Source organism: Haliaeetus albicilla, chromosome 5 (assembly GCF_947461875.1).
Source record: "Haliaeetus albicilla chromosome 5, bHalAlb1.1, whole genome shotgun sequence".
Taxonomy (NCBI): Eukaryota; Metazoa; Chordata; class Aves; order Accipitriformes; family Accipitridae; genus Haliaeetus; species Haliaeetus albicilla.
In genome coordinates, this window is record NC_091487.1 from 49,958,069 (window position 1) to 49,978,782 (window position 20,714).

The 20,714-nt window shown below is 41.4% G+C and overlaps 1 protein-coding gene across 4 annotated transcripts in view; it reads left to right on the forward strand.

Moving 5' to 3' along the window:
* SLC1A2 (solute carrier family 1 member 2) overlaps positions 1 to 20,714 on the forward strand; it is a 102,153-nt gene that overhangs the window by 63,672 nt on the left and 17,767 nt on the right. For all 4 annotated transcript variants that reach the window (XM_069784706.1, XM_069784708.1, XM_069784705.1 and 1 more), the window contains exons 3-9: positions 837 to 989; positions 1,635 to 1,885; positions 6,305 to 6,473; positions 9,450 to 9,576; positions 12,326 to 12,559; positions 16,278 to 16,472; positions 19,310 to 19,444. In XM_069784706.1, coding sequence (XP_069640807.1) covers positions 837 to 989; positions 1,635 to 1,885; positions 6,305 to 6,473; positions 9,450 to 9,576; positions 12,326 to 12,559; positions 16,278 to 16,472; positions 19,310 to 19,444 — 1,264 coding nt within the window. The remainder of the gene's footprint in view (positions 1 to 836; positions 990 to 1,634; positions 1,886 to 6,304; positions 6,474 to 9,449; positions 9,577 to 12,325; positions 12,560 to 16,277; positions 16,473 to 19,309; positions 19,445 to 20,714) is intronic.

The window sequence follows — 20,714 nt, forward strand, 5'->3', positions numbered from 1 at the left end:
AAAGGAAACGTGGCCTTTTCTTCTCTAGACTATGCTTTAACAGCCTCAGTCCTGAGGGGATGGTTAGGTGTTATCACTGTAGAAATCAAAGTAAGTGATGAAGGGATTGTTTGTGATTTGAGAACATAAGCACAAAGAGAAGAGAAGGATGCAGACCATCAAAGGGAAGGAGTAATAAATGAGTACTAGGAGTCTCTTCAATGATATGTGCAGTATTCCAGATCGGGCACTCCCTTCCGACCCCCCCGCCCAAATGAGACTTGAATCTGTTTTACTCACAAGGCTATTCTAGCTTTCCTGCAGGGTTTTTCATATGCTGTAAAATAGCTACTCATGCTGACCTTGTTTTCAAGTGGTACCATTCTTATGTTGAGAGCTAGATGTCATACTCCCGAAGAGCTGCGTCCTAACCCTGGCTCTTCCGTCAGTTCTGTATGGCCTTATATAAATCACTTCACCTCTTGGTGCCTCAAATTTGCCAGAACGATGATATGAATTATATTTGAGTATCCCTCAGTGTATTGCAAGGCCTACACAGCATTACTAAACCTCAGTAACATTGTGGTTTGCAGCAAATTTGTATTTGCAGAAGCAGAATAGTACATTAGGTGCAAGCTCAACTGGCAGAAAATTCTACATTAGGACCACTTCTCTCTAATCATGAGATACATGGTAAGCATGTTACAGCCTCGTATTAATCAGAAGGCTAGGCCTTCCAAAATCTGTCTCTGTACCAAAAATCAGCTGCCTTGCGTAAAAGTTTTTTCTTCTAGGTAATCAATGCACATTCAGGTATAGTTATGTTACCTACCTGCTCTCTTTTATTCTTCTTCCAGGTGTCATCCTGGGTGCATTGTGTGGGGGTCTTCTTCGTCTAGCGACACCTATTGACCCTGACATCATCATGTTAATAGCCTTCCCAGGAGATATACTTATGAGGATGCTAAAAATGCTGATCCTCCCTTTAATTATCTCCAGTTTAATCACAGGTAAGATCTATTAGCCATAAATACTTTAAGATGCTTGCTCCAGATATCACCTGGTTTGCTTTTTATGATGGAGGAAGAATAATAGTGTGATCCTGCCAGGGATATTGCAGTTGCAGCATGTATTTCAGAGTTAATTTCTGATTAACTTCATTGGCTTTAATACATAGATGCTCCAGTGAATGTATTTTCAAACACATGCACACATACTACCTTCTTGAACATCAGAAATTTCTTAATATGCTGTTTCACCTAATTCCTGGATTGGTCCTTGCAAATAAGATGGCATGACACTAGCAAGCCTGGCCTTCTTAAAGCTGTGGTGTCAGCCAGACCATGACCAGTTTGCAGCAATCAAGGGCAAAAAATGGTATGATATCTTCTCTATTTTTCAATGCCTCCTCTGCAGTTAGATTTAATCTTAAATGGTTCTCTTCAAATTAGTAGCAGCAGACATTGTTCACATAAGAAGTGGAGGGAGAAGCTTCAGTGATCTATCTAGCGGTGAGAATTTCACAAGGACAAAAGTAGGCACCTGTAGGCAGTCATTAAAATTTGCCATTTATAAAGGTTTTTAATTTGACGATTATTGAAGTGGATATTGAGTCTCAATATATTTGTTTGTTTCTTAAAATAAAACACCTGCAGGACTGTCTGGTTTAGATGCTAAAGCAAGTGGCCGATTGGGTACAAGAGCCATGGTCTACTACATGTCCACCACTATTATTGCTGCTGTGCTGGGCGTGATTTTGGTTTTAGCCATCCATCCAGGGAATCCGAAACTCAAGAAACAGCTTGGTCAAGGGAAGAAGAATGATGAAGTATCTAGTCTGGATGCTTTCTTGGATCTGATCCGAAACCTCTTCCCTGAAAACCTAGTCCAAGCGTGCTTTCAGCAGGTAAATCCTTCTACTTCTTGGTAATATTTTTTGCATATTTTACTCACCAGGCATGTCTGTAGAGTTAATGTCATTGTTTAGGTGAATGACAGAAACGATGATGCAGAGAAATACAGGTCTTAAGTCTTGAGCAGGTAAATGAAAGAACATTATTTATAGCTGCTTTGTCTTATGTTGCAGTTATTTAAATTTATAGATTTTTTAAAAGAAGATTATTTTTAGTTTGTTGTTAAGTAAAATTAATTTTTTTCCTTACTTCTTATACAATATATACAGTCATGAATGCTGGCTTGGGGCTGAACAGCTGCTGAATTATGGGATCTTTTATCCAGGTTGAATTCGATCTTAGTTCTTAGTTACAGAGCTGATGGTTTTGCAATGCCCTGTTTGTAATATATGGATGATCTTCATTCCAGCTGGTTGCCAGTGGAAATGTACCTCAGACCTAACCTCCCATGACTTCTATTGCTGTATTAGAGTCCAGACTAGGTGAGGATGATACAGTCAAGTGGCTGACGCACTTACAGGTGGCTCCATCAGGCCAGGTTTGAAGCATGCTGGGGAAGAAGAATGCTTGCACCATGTGTTGCTTGCTCTGTAGGTAGATAATTTTAGAATCATAGAATCATAGAATCATTTAGGTTGGAAAAGACCTTCAAGATCATCGAGTCCAACCATCATCCATGCCCACGAAAGCATGCTGTGGAGTACCTCGTCTATGTGCTTTTTGAATACCTCCAGGGATGGTGACTCCACCACTTCCCTGGGCAGCCTGTTCCAATGTTTGACAACCCTCTCAGTAAAGAAATTTTTCCTAATATCCAACCTAAATCTCCCTTGCCGCAACTTGAGGCCATTTCCCCTCGTCCTGTCTCCAGCCACCTGACAGAAGAGACCAGCACCCACCTCACTACACCCTCCTTTCAGGCAGTTGTAGACAGCAATAAGGTCTCCCCTCAGCCTCCTCTTCTCCAGACTAAACAACCCCAGTTCCCTCAGCCCCTCCTCACAAGACTTGTGCTCCAGGCCCCTCACCAACTTGGTTGCCCTTCTCCGGACACGCTCCAGCACCTCCATGTCTTTCCTGCAGTGAGGGGCCCAAAACTGAACACAGGACTCGAGGTGCGGCCTCACCAGTGCCCAGTACAGGGGGACGATCACCTCCCTGCTCCTGCTGGCCACACTATCTCTGATACAGGCCAGGATGCCGTTGGCCTTCTGGGCCACCTGGGCACACTGCTGGCTCATACTCAGCCGGCTGTTGACCAATACCCCCAGGTCCTTTTCCACCGGGCAGCTTTCCAGCCACTCTTCCCCAAGCCTGTAGAGCTGCATGGGGTTGTTCTGACCCAAGTGCAGGACCCGGCACTTGGCCTTGTTGAACCTCATACAACTGGCCTCGGCCCATCGATCCAACCTGTCCAGATCCCTCTGTAGAGCCTCCCTACCCTCAAGCAGATCGACCCTGCCTCCCAACTTGGTGTCATCTTCAAACTCACTGAGGGTGCGCTCGATCCCCTCATCCAGACCATTGATAAAGATATTTAAAAAAAGCTTTTCGCCAATGCTTAATCAAAACAGCTTCACTTCGAGGGATAAAATAAATGAAAAATGCATGCTTCCTAATTTCTGCATAAGCATATTCCTTGTATGTAAGCTGCTTTTTCCTACAACTAAATTGTTTGGCAATAATGCAGACTTTTTTTTTTTTAAGATGGAACAGGGTTTGTTGTTGTTTGTTCTTAAGTGTTCCTATGTGAAATGGCATGATAGCCGAAACTGTGGTTACGGCCAAAGAATAAAGTGAAGAGAAGAGGGGAAGGGAAAAGAGGCCATTGGGGGTGGAAGAATGGAGGGCAACCTAAGCTGCCAAAATGGCTTGGATTGCTTCACTTCTTCCATGGACTTCCACATAAAAACACATAGTCCTTGGGGGTTTAAAGAGAGAACATTCTCAATATTTCCAAATTATCATGGGAATGTCAGTCATGTGGTCAAACTGTGGGTGGCTAAACATCACATGTAATGTGAAATGTATTTTTGCAAAATTGAGTGAGGGGAGAGCAGGGTGCTTATGTTTTTTTTCTTCCTTTCTCTCATTTGAACTCTGGAAGAGAGGAGAATTAAATTTCTGGTGAGTTTAAAGAGGTCAAATATCTTGAGAAAGGGATGAAAACTGGGAGAAAGAAGAATTAAGCTATCCGTGTCAGATAGTTTTCCTGGAACCTTAATATTGCTTTTTCAGTGTGTGTAGTATCAATGTTCAGGTCACTTCACTAGTTGTGGATCACCAATTCCATTGATTGTTTTTTAAACTTAGTCAGAAAAGCTACCGAGCTTTTTGGCTTTCCAGTGTTTCATTTTATCAGATTCCAAACTAATTGCCAGTGAAACCTCTGTCGCAAAGCCGTCTTTCATTTGCAAAGTAAGTCACGCTCCTTTCCACATGGAACTTGTGCCTTCTATTAGCCCTTAACGCCTCAGTAAGGAGTTAGGCATCACGTGTCTCTCTATTTCGGAGGAAAATTAACTGCTTTTAATGGTGTCAGCATGTATTTTCTCTTCCTACTTTTATACAGACTCTCTCCATGAGCATTCAGTGTTTCCAGGTTGCCTTAGGAGGAAGCAATTTTTGCAGAAATCCTGCAAAGAATGACTTTGAAGGGTGCATCGCAGTGGTACTGTGTAGCCATGGTCTGTGGGGGAGTTTTACATGCCTTCCCTTTTGACCTGGCAGAAGGCAATGAAGAGATTAACTTGCAATTTTGAGACAGTTAATTTGCAAACTGAACTCTGAACCATCATGGGATTTCAGTATCTCTTGAATTTTTTTATGGTCCACAAGGAAGTCTTAATTTATAATGAAAACTGCTATTCCAGCAGAGACTTAAGATCTTATGTGCCATGAAAGAGAATAAGACTATCATCTATAAATATGACTGTGACATTTAAATGGTTTTCTGGCCTCAGATGTTGTTGTCAGAATCTAAACTTGATGTTAGGCTCAGCATTTTTAGTGACTGTGGCCTTGTGCAAATAGGGGCTGAGGACCTTTGACTTAAGTGACTGTAGTGGAATTTGTGACTGTGTAGAGTCTAATGTTTTAAGTTTAATTTCTGTGACTCTGTTCTTACACTCTGGCTGCCTCACAAAAAATATTGTGTTGACAACATCCCTCAGATAAAATTTAACTCTGAAAAAAATGTAAATGTGCAGGAATGTTGGGTTGTTTCAGGACAACTGAAGAGTTTCTCAGAGAAAGCTATGTAGGTTTTCTGTCTACATCCCCCTCTCTAGATTTGGACAGCAGGTTTTGAAAGGACAGATGTAAGGTATTTTAAAACCATAAGGCATTAAAATACATGGATTGAATCTGGATCATCCATAGTACTACAATGACCATCTCAACAGGAAGGAGGTGCAAATGTTCTTTGAGAAGCTAATGCGTTTCTGATGCCATGCTCGAACATGTTTCTAGGATCAAGGAAAGTAGGGAGCTGATGGGAAACCATGGCAAACTGGTCATAGTTTCCTAACCATTTTGCCTGTCCCAGAGCCATGAAGAGGCAGGAAAGGCTCCAGGTGTGAAGTGGGAGGAAAACATCCCTTCTAAAAGCAGCAAGTCACAGATCTCTTTTTGCACTCCCTCCTCCCTTTTTTCCTAGCTGTAAACTCAAGCCCATTTCTCCCCCTACCATTCCTTCCCAGCTTTCCCTTGACCCTGCCTTTCATGTGCCAGGAGGGCTCCAGATCCATTCAGATGCTGATGTCTTCTTTTTTGAGGTGGTCAGATTTGCTTTTATAGGTATCTGGCAGCTCTGGTAATTTTTCTGTTATCTGTCACTCACAATATTTTAATTGGGGAGCTCAACGGACTGTGTGTATTCCATTTTGAGCTCTCGCAATCACCAAGTGAAGTGTTAGAAATGTCTTAAGTTTTTGATTCAAGTTACCCATCAAACTATGATAACTTGAGCTGGGCAGACCATCCTGAATAACAAGCCTTACTGCAGAGTTGCTGTTGTGACTGATCTTAGAGGTGCCTGTCTTTTGGCACTAAATAAATGGTATCAACATGTAAAATACAATCTGTGAAGCACCATTTGTGAACCATCTGGACAAAGGGGCTAACTATCTGTCAAGTGCTACATTGTAGTGGTAAGGAACAAGTATTTGCCATACTTTTCACACTAGAGTCATGAGGAAGACTCCCAGGACTTTGTGACACTTGGAACTATTGAAAAACAAATTTATTTTTGGAAGAGGGGTTAAGAGGTTGTGGAATGCATGTCTAATCCTTTCAAAATACAGTTCCCTGGAACGTCAAGTGAAGACTCTCTTTATTATTATTTCCTGATCTCCCATATGGATTCCATTCAGTCTCTTTCCATTCTCATCCTCCCTTTTTATTGCCTTCAGATCCAAACTGTCACCAAGAAGGTGCTGGTACCACCACCCGTTGAAGAACCACCTAATGTCACCGACTCTGCTTTTGCTATGATGAATGAGACAGTGCGCGAAGCACCACCAGAAGCCCAGCTGGTCATTAAGAAGGGACTTGAATTTAAGGATGGCATGAATGTTCTGGGTAGGAAAACTTTTTGCCTCTCAAATATGTACATCATATGTATGACACAGCTTTTGGCTGTGACTGGCTAGCCAGTGTTGTCTGATCTGCTCTTCAGTGCAAGTTTAGTCTCCCCAAATAATCATCAAATATTATCACCTACTGGTTGCCCATTGGTCTCTGAGATGAAAATCTAATGTTCTTACTAGAAATATAACTGTATCACAGAAACAATCAAGTGAATTATTCTGGATTGGCAGCTTTGCAGGTATTAATTGGAGTACAGTGGGGAGGCACGTAGGAGGAACCCAAAATATCCTTTCATCCTAGAAGTAGGCTACCTAGACTAATACTAACATCTTGGCAAAACAGTATGGGGGAGAGCTTCAAGAGCCAGTGCTTTACCCACCCCCTGAGGAATTTGAGCTCAGTTGGTTCCCGTAGGTGTCTTGGGCACACTGAACTAGACTTTGGCTTGAGGCAGAGCCTGAAGTGAGAGGTGGGGTGTGAACTGCACCACCCCAGAAAAATCCCAGAGAGGGCTGACACATCTCTGAGTCACAGCTCCCTCCTCCTTTCATCTCGGCTGCTGACCTTTACCAGCTGCAAATTATGAACAACTGCCGTTGTGCCATCTTGTCTGGACAAGAGAGCGAGTGGGGATAGTAGGAAGGCTTTGCTTGTCTCCCACCCCTTCCTGAAGGACCTGTTTGGACTGGAGTGGGGGTGCGGGGGAGCAAAGAGCCACCACACCACTTCTTTTTTTCCTCTTTGCCTGGACTCACTGTTTTGTCAGCCCAGAGAGGAGTACTCCTCCTTTACCTTGTGGGTGAAGTCGGTCACAAATTAGCCCTCAATTTGTAGCCTCTTTGGCACACCTGTACTTGAAGATACACGTGCTGGTGGGCAGCATATCCACAGGGCTGAGGCTGACAAATCGTCCTCAAAGTGGGACCCTATGTGGCAGTACCTAAACCACTGCTTTGTCTCACCACTAGGCCATCGCTTTTTAGGAGCTAATGGCCCCTTACAGACTCCCTACAGCTGATGAGCTGCTCCTGCTGTGCCTGCAGAGCTTCTCTGGGTGTTGGTTAGTTGGTTGGCAGTGGCTGCTTTGCTTAGACATAGAGGAGATAGCATCAGTAAGCTGATCAGAGATGATTTGTTTCTCTGCAAAGCAGCCTGCTCTGCAAGAGCCAGGAGCTGCTGTATTCTGCCTGCCTCCACAGCTCCTCCTTCCCTTCAACATCTGTGGGCAGAGGAGACGCTTTCTTTCAAAGCTGAAAATTGGCATTTTGCACCCTGCGTGAGGCGGCAGCTCATTGCTCCTGCTGTTACCCTCACCTGCTTTTTTCTTTCCTGGAGCTCTGCTTAGGTATTAAAATGGAACAGTATTTCTAATGTGAGAGATGCATTATATTTAGTGCTGGACTTGTTTTGTGCAGGTTCTGTCATGGATAAGAAAAGAGCTAGAAGGCTGAATACAATTCCTACAGAAAGGAAATACACAGTTTAGGTGGGGGACTTGCTGTAATATTTTGACCAATGACTCTCAAATGTTGCACAGTTTTTTGGTTTGGTTTGGTGTGCTTTGGTTTTGAATGAAGAAGTGAAAAAGTTGGGGAATTGCCATCCAGCTTACATAAACTGTAAGTCAGGCAAATTCCTGCAAATATGAACCAACTTGACTCTTATGACTAATGTAGCAGCTCGTTTGGAATTAATGAACAAAACCACCTACTAACGTTCTCTGAAGCAGAGTTTGAATTCCAGGAAGTTACCTGGTCTTTGACTGAAAAGCTTTTCATCATTTCTCTATGCTCTGCAGCACACAAGCATATGCTTCACTTCCCTATTCAAGCGACTCAACAAAGATGGCTTAGTGCTAAAGAATGACTTTATGTCCAGGAGATTGGATTAAAAAAAAAGAAAAAAGTCTGGCTGCTAAACGCAGTGTGAGGATATGGGACAGCCTGTCTTTTCCCAGAGTACTAGTAGCTGAAATTCCCTTCTCTTGAATGCTTTTGTGTCCTGATGGGTTTTTCCTTAGGAATTTCCCAGCTGAGTTCACACATTTGTTAAATACTGGACTCATATCATGACTGAATGTTTAGCCTCAAAAGAGTGGCTGAAAATGCAAACCATCTATCAGTGTCAGTTAATAATCCCACTCTGGACACTGACAATTGCTGGATGGTAAATGTTGGCACTGGAGACACAGGTCCAAAGTAATACGACAGATGCACTCAGTTTTTCGTACTGATACTCGAATACCCCAGCCTGTCACACCTTAGCATTTAAATTTAGGAGCCAAATGTTACTCATATTGAGTTTTATGTTTATGTATCCACTGATAGCTGGTTTCAGTGAGGTTAATCTGTTTAATGGGAGATCTGTGGTTTAGCTTGAAGTGCAATACCCACCTTTTCCTCCCACCACCACCTTCTTAATTTCACTGGAATACTTCTGGCCCACAAAAGTTATATTCTGGGACTGCTTTTCCCTTTCCCTGTACTCCACGACTGACTAGTCTGTAGATTGAATCTGTCAAGGGACTTTTGCAAAGCTTGAGAAAAATTCTTTTGGTCTCTAGTGACTGTTTTAGCAACAAAGAAGAGTCATGATAGGGCCCTGTGTTGCCTCTCCCATTTGCCAGGGGCTATGAGGTTTCTAACAGTTGTATGGTACTGAAAAGATTATGGTGTAGGTATTTTTTGATGATTGGATCAGTTCAGGAAAAAAGAAAAAAGCATAGTTGGGCTGTGAAATTGGAATTTAGTAAAATATTGAAGAATAAAAGATGTTCTGAATACGATCATGAAAGTTGAGAGTGAGTCCATATTAAAAACTCCCAAGAGATGTGTAACACACTATAATTCTGAAAACTGGATTAGCAGGTAGTATCGAGACATTGACTAGGTGCAAAAACTTCCTAAAAAACATGGTAAAAACATGGTTTTACTTGCCTTTTTTTGTCTTGCAATTTTTTCCCAATAGGTTTGATAGGATTCTTTATTGCTTTTGGCATTGCTATGGGGAAAATGGGAGAACAGGCCAAGATGATGGTGGATTTCTTCAACATCCTGAATGAGATTGTAATGAAGTTAGTAACTATGATCATGTGGTAAGTTTGAAGTTCTAACTTCTAGAACAAAAAAAGATTTAAAAACCTCATAAAACCCTAATATAGCATGTAGTGACCACAGTTTGTTAGTAAACAATGTAGTTAAATAGTTCATTTTTTAAAGACTTGACAGGTATGTTATAACCATAGCAGCCTTATTTCTGTTTGGTGATGATTATTTAGGGCCCAATTTGAAATATTTCTGAGGGTATTCTGTTCTTTGTTTACTGAAATCCAAGACATGCAGGTACCAGCAAGGGCCTTCAAATACCACGTTGATTATGGAAGTTCATTACATAGGAGGACACCTAAGCAAGCAAGAACGCCCCACACGAGAGCATCCAAATCTTCCTGGGAGGTTAACATAATCCCGGGCTATTAGCTAGGAGGTATAATTACAAAGAAGCCTGGAGACACACTTTATTAACTGTCTTCTGTTGTAAAAACACTTTACCACTAAATAAAATTCCAGTAGTTTTCAGTGATGTGTGGTCCCTCCACCCATAGTTTCTGCAGAATCTCTGTCTTACAACCTCACCGCAGTGGGGTCACTGGCAGGTGTCTGTCCTGTCTTTGAAGTGTAATGGGGGCTGGCTTGCCTTCAGCGGGGTGACTTAACCGAAGCCTGAGCCCTTGTTTACATTTCTGGAAGGGGATTCTCGCTTTTGTTTTTAAGATGTTTCTGCTGAAGGCTTCCCCAGAGCTATTCGTATGCAGTGCCGAGTGTGGCCATATCACACAAAACCAATTTTTCGGAACATAAAAACGCGTTGCTAGGTTTGGCATTGTAGTGCTGTGTTCTGTGTCTCCTAGGTCTTTGAGAGCAGAAATAGCCACTCCAAGACAACACACGTGTCATGGCTCGTTGCTCCCTGTGATTCCCTGGTGTCCCTGGGAGTGTTTTACTGAGTTACAAGCTGCAGTACGCCTCTTCTCTGAGGCTCTAGATGGACACAGTTTATAGAAAAGGGAGCAGGGTTGCCTGAAGCATGAGTCTTCAGCATCATCAGTGTTTCAAAGGGAGACTGTTACGCCAGAGTGATGCAGATAGCATCGGCAATGTGGAAATGTGTAGAACAAAAGAAAGAACTGGAAGTGATGACTTTGCATTCTTGTTACACTTCTGCTTTTCTGTAGATGATCTTGCTGCATAAAAACAATTGTGTTTATTCACAAAGCCCTACTGCTTTCAATAGTTATCGTAACCTGCTGCTCTCGACTCTCTGGAGAGATAGTGACTATACTCTCCTAACACTGCAAGAGCTAGAATTTACTCTTACTTCACTTGGCACCAGTTGACACACCCAAGACATAATACCTTGCCTACAGTACAAATTTTCTCTAGTAGTCAGTGTTGCAATGGCAGAAAACCAAGTTTCAAGAAATTCACTGTAAATGTTTACTTTTTACTGATGTGCTTTTTATTTCTCTTTTCGTGAGAAAGGAGATTACTGTTGGGAATTGCACTTGTTCACCTCTCTCTAAAATTTTTAAAGAATTGTTGTGACCAGAAGCAGTTTTTTTAATGTGTGTTTATAAAGACAAAGTCACGTTTTGTTTGGTTTATGATTTCTCTGTGCAGAGAGCTGTAACTCCTGTGACATTGCCACACAAACATAAAACAAATCAGACATCTGGCTCTGACACCATGTGATTCTTTGTAAGAAATACGGTTCGTCAAGTTCACTGAAACGTGGCTTTTTATGATAACTGGTATAACAGCTGGCCTTGCATTTCAAGTGACTGTGGGCTTTCCAGGTTTTGGACACGTTGCTTGAGAGACCTGTTTCTTGCAGAAAACATGAAGCACTTATATTCTGAAAGTCAGTTTCCTTTGTATTGTCTTTAATTAAGCATCCAAATCACAAATCACTTTTGAAAATATACATTACCATTTATTTTCAGAGAGGCATTTTGTTTACTGTTTCTCCACGTTACACATATTATTTTCTCCTAGCTTAAGTTTTATAAAACAGATAGAGAAAGTGAACGTCACTTAAAATTATATAACATACTAACCTTTACCAGTGCAGCTGTAAATACTGTCTTCTATCCATGCACTTTCAGGCATTTTTCACTATAGCTGATTATTACATTTTTTAAATAATATCCCTTCATTTCAAATTTTTTTATTACCAAGCTGTGCTACCATTATCATCCTATTTAGAAGTTCCATTTATGCCATCGAGGAATCACATGACTGAGGTGACAAAACCCGTACCTTAAGTAGGAAAAGCACATAATTAATGAAGTATCCATAAACTAAAAAGCATTTGTCCAAATTATTGAAAGTACGTAATGGAAACATTTGCAGCCTTCGACATAAAAGCAATTCAGTTCAGCAGATAGTTTAACTGAAGCAAATAATGCAGCTCCCTGAAACCAGATAAGCAACGGGTTGTAAAATGTATTAAGAACAAATACTACAACACTCATAACGATCCAAGCCTGTGTGACATTATAGTATTCTTGTACAATGTTGTTCCAGGATCAAAGACTATTCATGAAATGCATATTCCATTTGATGGGGTGGAATAAAATGAAGTAGATGGGGAATTCACTGGAGATGGCAATTATTTAAAAAAAAAAATTGAAAGCTATCCATTGAGTTTCCGTCAATTCCTGATCTGTATCTCAGTGTTGAGCCTGAGAGCCCCCTCCTCTTTCTCCAGTCTATACTCTGTTGAGCACAATTTTTATGACTATGCTGCAAAGACTAGTTCTGCCTATGCTTGTTCTCTTTCTCCAGGTATTCCCCTTTGGGCATTGCTTGCCTCATCTGTGGAAAAATCATTGCAATCAAGGACTTAGAAGTAGTTGCTAGACAACTTGGCATGTACATGGTCACTGTGATTGTGGGTCTTCTCATCCATGGAGGGATCTTCCTGCCTCTGCTTTACTTTGTGATAACAAGGAAGAGCCCATTTTCATTTCTTGCTGGCATTTTCCAGGCATGGATCACAGCACTAGGCACAGCTTCCAGGTACACTTCAGAAATAACAGCTTGCTTTATTTTTTAGCAGGTTATTAGCTGCTGTTTAGAGATAATACATCTGCTGTTCTGACCTTCACTGCAAAATCATTTTATGCCATTGAATAAAAACTATTTTTAATCCAGTTGTGTTGAAATATATCAAAATAACCACATACCTTTGGGATTTTTTAGACAGGTTGTACAGTCAACTGCAGAGAGTTGGGAGACCCACTTTTTGTGTTCTTTTCTGGCATTGGCCAAATGACTCGAGCAAATTGTGTTACCTCTGTACTTGCTTCCTCAACTAGGAAACAGTGATAATTCTGTTTATTTTGAGAGCATGTTCAGACCAGTCTTGTTGCACTGGGGAAAAAAAAATATAAACAGTGCTAGATTTCAAGAAAGAAATGAAAAAAACCTCTCATTTGATTCTTTCATCCATTTTGGCAGAGTAAGGGGACTTCATTGAAGAGCTGAGCATTTTAGACTTCTTGCTAATGCACAGAATAGACTCAACAAAGTGTGTAGGCAGCTCAGCTCTCAGTAATAAATTGATGCTTTGCATTGGGGCGGTCAGTAGATCTTGTGTTGAAAATATTTTTAAGTTAAATACCATATTTTAAAGTGTTTTTCTTCAATACATGTTTTATTTCTGAAGAAAATTTAATCTTCCATTTTAATTAAAAAGGTGAAAAAAAAAAAGTCTAGTTCAAAACTGACCATCAGAAAACTGAGGAGTCTTGATTTCAGGAATGCCTTGAAAGAACTGTAATTCGTCTGCCTCTTTGGGTCAACCCAAGCCACTCTGCTGAACAACTTCTCCCCTGATCAGCAAGAGGCTCTGGGGGGACCTTACTGATGTGCATAAATATCTGATGGGACAGTGTAGAGAAGATGAAGCAAGACTCTTCTCAGTGGTGCCTAGTGACAGGACGAGAGGCAGTGGGCACGAACACATGAGATTCCATCTGAACACAAGAAAAATCTTTTTACTGTGATTTACTGTGATGGTGGTTGAATGCTGGCACAGGTTGCCCAGAGTAGCTGTGGAGTCTCCATCGCTGGCGATACACAAAACCTGTCTGGGCATGGTCCTGGGCATCCTGCACTAGCTGCCCCTGCCTTGAGCAAGGTGGTTGGAATAGGTGACCTCCAGAGGTGCCTTCCAACTTCAACAGTTTTGTGGCTTTGTGATAAACAATGCAGGATTATAGGAGATACAGTCTGGCCAGGAGTTTCACTAAACCACAATTTCCCTAAGGCTTTTGTTCATTGAAGTGTTTGAGTTTCCACTTAGATTTTCCGTACAATATTTACAGTGTCCATACGCAATGTTTGTGGGGTTTTTTAGTGTGAAGTAATGTTTTTCTGCTGGAATACCGAAGTTGAAAAATGTAGGGGATTCTAAGTGATTCCAGTGTATGTATTTACCTGGACATTGTCTTTACCACCTGACTGCTATCTGGATCTGAATTACTGGCTAAACAGAAGTGGAGCAGTTTGTAGCACCACAGACAAGTGACCACACGACACCAGTCACCAGCACGTGGTGTAACCTGGTACCTCTGGAAGTTGCAAATGCTTCCTATTCAGGGACCTATTAAAGCTCTTTGGCCAGGCTGAGGAACCGTGGAAGGCATCTCCATATTGCGCTCTTCTAATGAAGAAACTTTGTCTCCGTGGCCTGCCCATGCTCTGTCCTTGCTTAAGGTGGCAGAACTGGAGAGGGAAGTTACTTGCGTAGTCCCTGCCTGCTGAGCCCACCGGGGTTCATGGCAACAACGGTAGGCCATGGCTGGTACACACCTTGTGCTGGTGATCTGATTTGTAACAGTAAAGGTAAGGTGGGACTTGTATTTCTGAAGAAAAAGAACCTTATCTGACTGAGCTTCAATGTGTGTCAGTGAACTACATTTTCTGTTCTGTTTTTCTTTTAATAAGATATAGGAATATCTTTGCTGTAGGAGGCAAAGCGATCCTGGAACTGACTTGAAAACTGACTGGTAGTTATTGGTTAGTGACTCACTAGATATTTTCTGCTATCTGCTATAAATATAGCTGCTAGAGTAACTTACGAGAGAATATACTACATTGTTTCTAGAAAGATGAATTCTCTCTGATTTGGCTAAACCCAAAGGATATTAAGCATTTTATAACCTTTGATTAAAAACACAGTAAAATAAATCATAATTACAAATATATTTGTAAAGATGCCAGAAAGAAATGATTGGTACCATGTATCTGGCTTATCGGCACCTGTTAAAAAAATCGCCTCTGTGAACAAAGAATGGTCTGGTCATTTGAGTACAAGGTGGGGATCTAGAAGCTCCTATCTTCTAACTCATGTTTCCATAGATGTGGGACAAGAGGAATCATTTAGGAAGTGGCTCAGGCATCTGCCAGTCCAGAAGGATTTGGGTTTCCATAGATACCATGCGAGATAAGTCAGCCTCATGTGCTTGTTCCAGATAACCTAGGAAGTTTATTATGACAATACGTTTTTATAGTTAGATATCATCTCAGTCATTCCTTAATCTACCTTTTCCGTGGTTTAATTATCTGTAAAATGGAAAGATTACATTTTTTGTACCCAATAGCATCTCTATGGTAGTGGATGAATGAATGAGTTGGAAAGACCCTGAAGTTGCAAGGCACTAGCAACAATATGCTGCAAGTGTTTATCTGAGAAAATTTGGTGAGTCTAGTCCTTTACTCTTCTATGAGCAAATTAGTATTTTTGTAGGGGCAATGATACCAGAGTTAGTGGGATACAATAGTGAAGAACTTTGAGAAATTCTGCCATCTTAGCTGAAGAAGAGCAAATAAACCACAACGGATGTGCTCCAGCTGCTTCTGTATGAAACACCAATTAAAAGGAATTTGCCCAGGTCAGCTTTCTCTTCAGAACAGCTTCTGAGGCAACAATCAACTTCATTTAGTGGTGGACTTGACCTCAGAGGTAACACAGAAAAGTAAGGAACCCAAACGTGTTCCTGTGTTGGGTTTCGTGCTTGTTGCAGTAAGTCCTTTGCCTGAGGCAGGCAGACCTGCTAGGGAGGGGAAAAAGCTGACGATATTTACATCTACAGGGAAAAAGAATATGTTTGGTTTTCAGCAGTATTTTTTGATGAAGGTGTTTTATTTTAAGCAAGTGAATGCAATAGCCTCAACTATTCCCACAAAGGCAGGGCACTGTAGATCTGTGCAAGGAGCTATCCCCCTCTTCAAGCCATCTTGCGCATCTTTTCCTGTCCTCCATCTGTGTTTCATATCCTTTCCTGTCCTCCAGTGTCTGGTAACTCCATGGGTTGTATCTTTTTGCCTGGCTTTTTCATTCCTTAATGCAACAGTGATTTCTCCATTCAGAGCAAATTCACAATCAAAGAAATTTGGGACTTTTTCCCTATGCTCATAGTTCCGTCCATCAGAAAACATCCAGAACTTGTCTTTTTGAACAAAATGCAAGAAATCATTCATAAATGAGTCTGAAAAATTCATCTACACTCTCTCAAGCTCTCATCCTTACTTCAAGTCATGTTCATGTTTTGGCCTCAGTCCCACCTCCAGCTAAATGTAGGTTTAATTTAAAAATTGGCTGAAACAGGCTTGACTCATAGCAGAAAGTGGAAGTAGAAAATGTAAACAATGATAGCAGAATTTCTGACTTTGCTCCCTTATGTGTATATATTATACTGTAGTTATGTCTTCTCTACTTTCTCTCCTTCAGTGCTGGAACATTACCTGTTACATTCCGGTGTCTTGAAGAAAATCTAGGCATTGATAAGCGTGTAACAAGGTTTGTTCTTCCTGTTGGAGCAACTATTAACATGGATGGAACTGCCCTTTATGAAGCTGTGGCTGCCATCTTCATAGCACAGATGAATGGAATTGAGCTGGATGGAGGCCAGATAGTTACTGTGAGGTCAGTTCAAAATACTTGTACGCTTTGTTTCTAAAGACTGTAAAATGTGAAGCTTTGGGTTGGATGTCTTCTCAGTAGCTGTGGGATTCACTGTGAAATCCATGGATTTCTAATAATGATATGCAAAGGAATGTCGTATACGTAGGTCCTGGTTCTCTGGTGAGATGTGTTTTCTGTCATTTTCAGCCTTAGTGCCTGCTGGTGGTGTCTTACACAGTTCTGCAGTTGACAATACAATGTGAAATACAGCATTCTCTGTCCAATGCGTTGCCTTTTTTAGTATAGAGTGACGCTACAAGTGATATACAGGGCATTAACTTTCTAGAATGTATCTATCTGTTTATATACATTGGAAGAAAAAAGTGTACCTAAAAAATGTATCCATGGGTTTATGTTTGCCTGTACTTTTTTTGTGACTTTGGTCAACAGCAAACAAAATGGACAGAGAATAGCCCAGCCTGCTGAGGGTGAGATTGCCTGCAGCATGGTCTGCGTACTCCCAGACTTTTTATCTCTAACCCAGCAAGTGTTAGCTCTAGTCTTTCCATATCAAATTGTCATATCCAGGACTAAGCTGAATATCTAGAAGGACAAAGGAAAGTACCCATTAAAAGCGGATAATAAAAAACAATGGCAAAGTTACAACTGCTGCAACTAAAGTTAATTTACAATGGAAAACTTGATGAAGGCACCAGGCCTGATGTTTTCAATAGTTAAAATGGAAACCACAAGTGAAGGCTGCCAAGTTTGCCTCCTTCCTGTAGTTTTCACCCACCCACCTTTCTTTTATTAAACCCTTTTAAAACTAAAGAAACTCCTGCAAAGGGATATCAGATTCTATGTTTCTTGCCCAGCTATATACTAGTTCCACATTTTCTATTTCTTTACTTCCTGCCAACAACCCCTGAAATAGCAAAGCCAACGTTTGTAAAAGGTTCAGGGCTGCTTCTAGTGAAGGCAGATGCTAGACCTGCATGATACATATTTGTTACTAAGACTGAAAACAGTCATTTCAGAGATGCCACAAATTAATCTAAGTTGAGACCAGGGAAATTCAAGTCAGGAATCAGCTGTTGTCCAAAAGATTTGGTTGGCTTGAACCCAAGTTACTCCTTTTCTCCTCCTCTGAGGGACTGACCCATTAGCTCTTCCTAACCTCACCATTTCAAGGCCAGTGTAGCCAGCTTTGTGACTTACATGTACTAAGCCGGCAGCAACTTTGGGCTATTTATAAGAAAACCATTGGTTCTCCTCTTCATACAGTATAGCATTTTTGCTACAATATGACAAGAGCTATCTCTTGAGGTGGCAATACAAATGAATGAAAGGTTGTTAGGTTTTGTCTGTCAAATCTAGTTTGTGAAACTGAGGATATTCAAATGATGCAGCCAATAAACTCATGAAGACTTAATTAGCCTTTGACCAGCCCTAGTTACTTCATATTGGTCATGTGGATCCTCTGATCTCCTGTCTTCTTTGGGAGAGGATGATTTTGGAAACGGTAGCTAAGCCAGACTGTTTAGACCTGAACAGTGCTAGTCTCATTCCCCTCCAGGCCTGTAAGCGCTGCTGTGGGAAGGTTGGCAGGAGCGTTTCTTCACAGATGTTGGAAGCAATCCCTCACCAGTTCAGGCTGGAAGTGCCTGAGGAGCTGACACCACACGCAGAGCCTGACGGCAGAGCAGAGCATCCTGCCTGCGTACCTGCTGGACCTAGCAGGGTGTTTAGCAGGCCAGGTTGCACTCTAACCCAGACACCTGACAGACACAACCTGGACTGTCAGAGTCAGACCCAGCCATCTGCCAGCTCTAAATCAGGCTAACATCCTTGCAGATCCGTTCTGTGGCTCCCGGTTGAGGATTTCCCCCACAGAGACCTTTTTCCCCTACTTCTGTGTTGGAAGCACTTTCAGATTTGTTACCTACACCCACAGAAGTACAACCATGTTACTCATCTCTGTGTTTAAAAAGACAGAGATAACTTTTTCCTCTTTCCCTTTTCCTTTTTCCGTGTTGCTTCTTCCTTGTTCCTTTTTCCTTTCCCTCTCCGTCCCTTTCCTTCTCCTCCCTGTTTTTCTCTGCTTGGCTTGTTCTCTGACAAATTTATTTTCTGTTCTTCATAGGATTGCCCAATGATGTTGATATTTGTTATGGTCTGTGTTGTATTTTTACAAACATTTGGAGCACAGACATTCACTCTACTGGTCTTCATCAAAAAATAAGAGAGGCAAAAACAAAGACAGGTTTGGATTTATAAAACAATCAGATGAATTTTGCTTTTTCATCTAGGGTGACTTGTATCTAAGCTTGGTACACCACTGGCTTGTACTGTGGGAGTTTTGGATACCAAGACTTTTACTCTTCTGTACTTGGTAATAACCACTTTCTCTCAGCTGTTACCTCACAATTCAGTCTTCAGGTACCATAAATAAACAGAAATGAACCACCCTGAAAATTCAACCTGTAGCCACCAAACTTCAACAAGTTTGGATGATCAAAACTCAGGATTCAACACACTGGATGTGTTGGTAGAGCTCAGAAAACAACACCAGGCCAAAGACTTGAATGTCATGACCAACTTAAAAGAACTTAAAACTCTCACACAACTCTCTTACAGCTCTCAGAACAAGCCCCATAGATCTGGCCTCCCTTAATAAATATTTTTGGAGAAACACAAGCATGAAAACTATGGCCTGAGCTTGCCATGATTTATCATATGGTCATTAGTTTTCTGGGAAGACATCATTAAAAATAAGACCTTCCTAATGATGACATGAGTATGCAATGAAAGTGTGTGTTCCTCTTACTGCTACCCCCATTTGATTTTTGTTTTTGCAGTTTGACCGCCACCCTTGCAAGTGTTGGAGCTGCCAGTATTCCCAGCGCGGGACTTGTCACTATGCTTCTGATCCTTACTGCCGTGGGTCTCCCTACCCAGGACATCAGTTTGCTTGTTGCTGTTGACTGGCTTTTGTAAGTTGTGCTGACTGCACTGCTCGGTGCCGAGAAAGTAGTGAAGTAATGCTTGTCTGTAGTGCTTTTCAGGTGTTGATCTTAAGGAACTATAAGACTCTCCTCTGCAGATGAGGCAAAGGAGGAAATAGGCTATTTGATGAAGGAGGAGACACCGAAAGCAACTTCTCAGCTGGTAGAAATTGTTATAGAGCTACTGAAGTCAGTTTCTATGAGCCGAGGATCTTGTAAGACCCTTCGGCTCACACTCATATATTTTCCTCTTCCTAATGATGCCTCTCCATCACAGAATGGCTCAAGAGCAGTCTTCTGATCTTTGCTTTCATATTTCTGTTTATTATAGTTCTGGTCTAAAATTAAGGATGAATGCTGAAAATGCAGGTTCCATCAGGATGTTGTCAGCAAGTTACAGGGTGATTTGGGCATTTGTAGTATCTAATGTTTTATGTTCATAGTGGTGAAATTCTATTTCTTTTTGTACATGAGAAAGTAAAATACTTTTAAGAAAGAAACTGCTCTAGAGCAGGATATAAACCGAAGACAAATAAGAAAACAAACTGAAAGAGAGAAGGTCGTTCCCTAGTTCGATTTTACTGACAGATCCCTCAAACTGGAAAGACTGACTTATTTTCAAGGACTTGAGATCAAAGTCTTTCAGTGCCATTGCAGGTCCTCCGACAAGAAACAGCTAACCCACAGGTAGTTTTCCAAGGCTTTTGTTCTTCAACATTTGAATACAGAAGCTGTAAATATAGGCTGAGCATATGCCAGCCCACATCCTTTCTCATGTTGTCATTTGACAATGTGGATATCTTTCTGTCACCTGTGCAGAGCTAACAGGGACTTAGTAGTCCTCTAAGTTGTACTGGCCTCTAGAGGCTTTTATATTGTCCTGTACTGCTGCAGCACAGTATTTTCTGGTCAACAGCCATCTCTGCCCTAATATTCTTTTACGTAGTAAAGATGTATGTTTCTGTTGTGCCAGCCGTGGTGCCCAGAAGGGGAGATATAAGTACCACTCTGTACTATTTGTGCATTTTCCCCCTACACTAGCAGCCTCAGCTGCCCGCTTGTGGTAGCTTTCAGTCCCCGATACACTACTAAAATTATGCAAGAAGGAATAGCAGAGTTGAGAATGTGAAGATAAAATAGAAAATTAATTTTCTGTCATTATCTTTTGGCTTATTGAGAAGAATTCAGGAACTCGGTCAGTCTTCTGACGTGCATTTTGGATCTACTGCTGTACTCTATCCATTATTACCTATCTTGA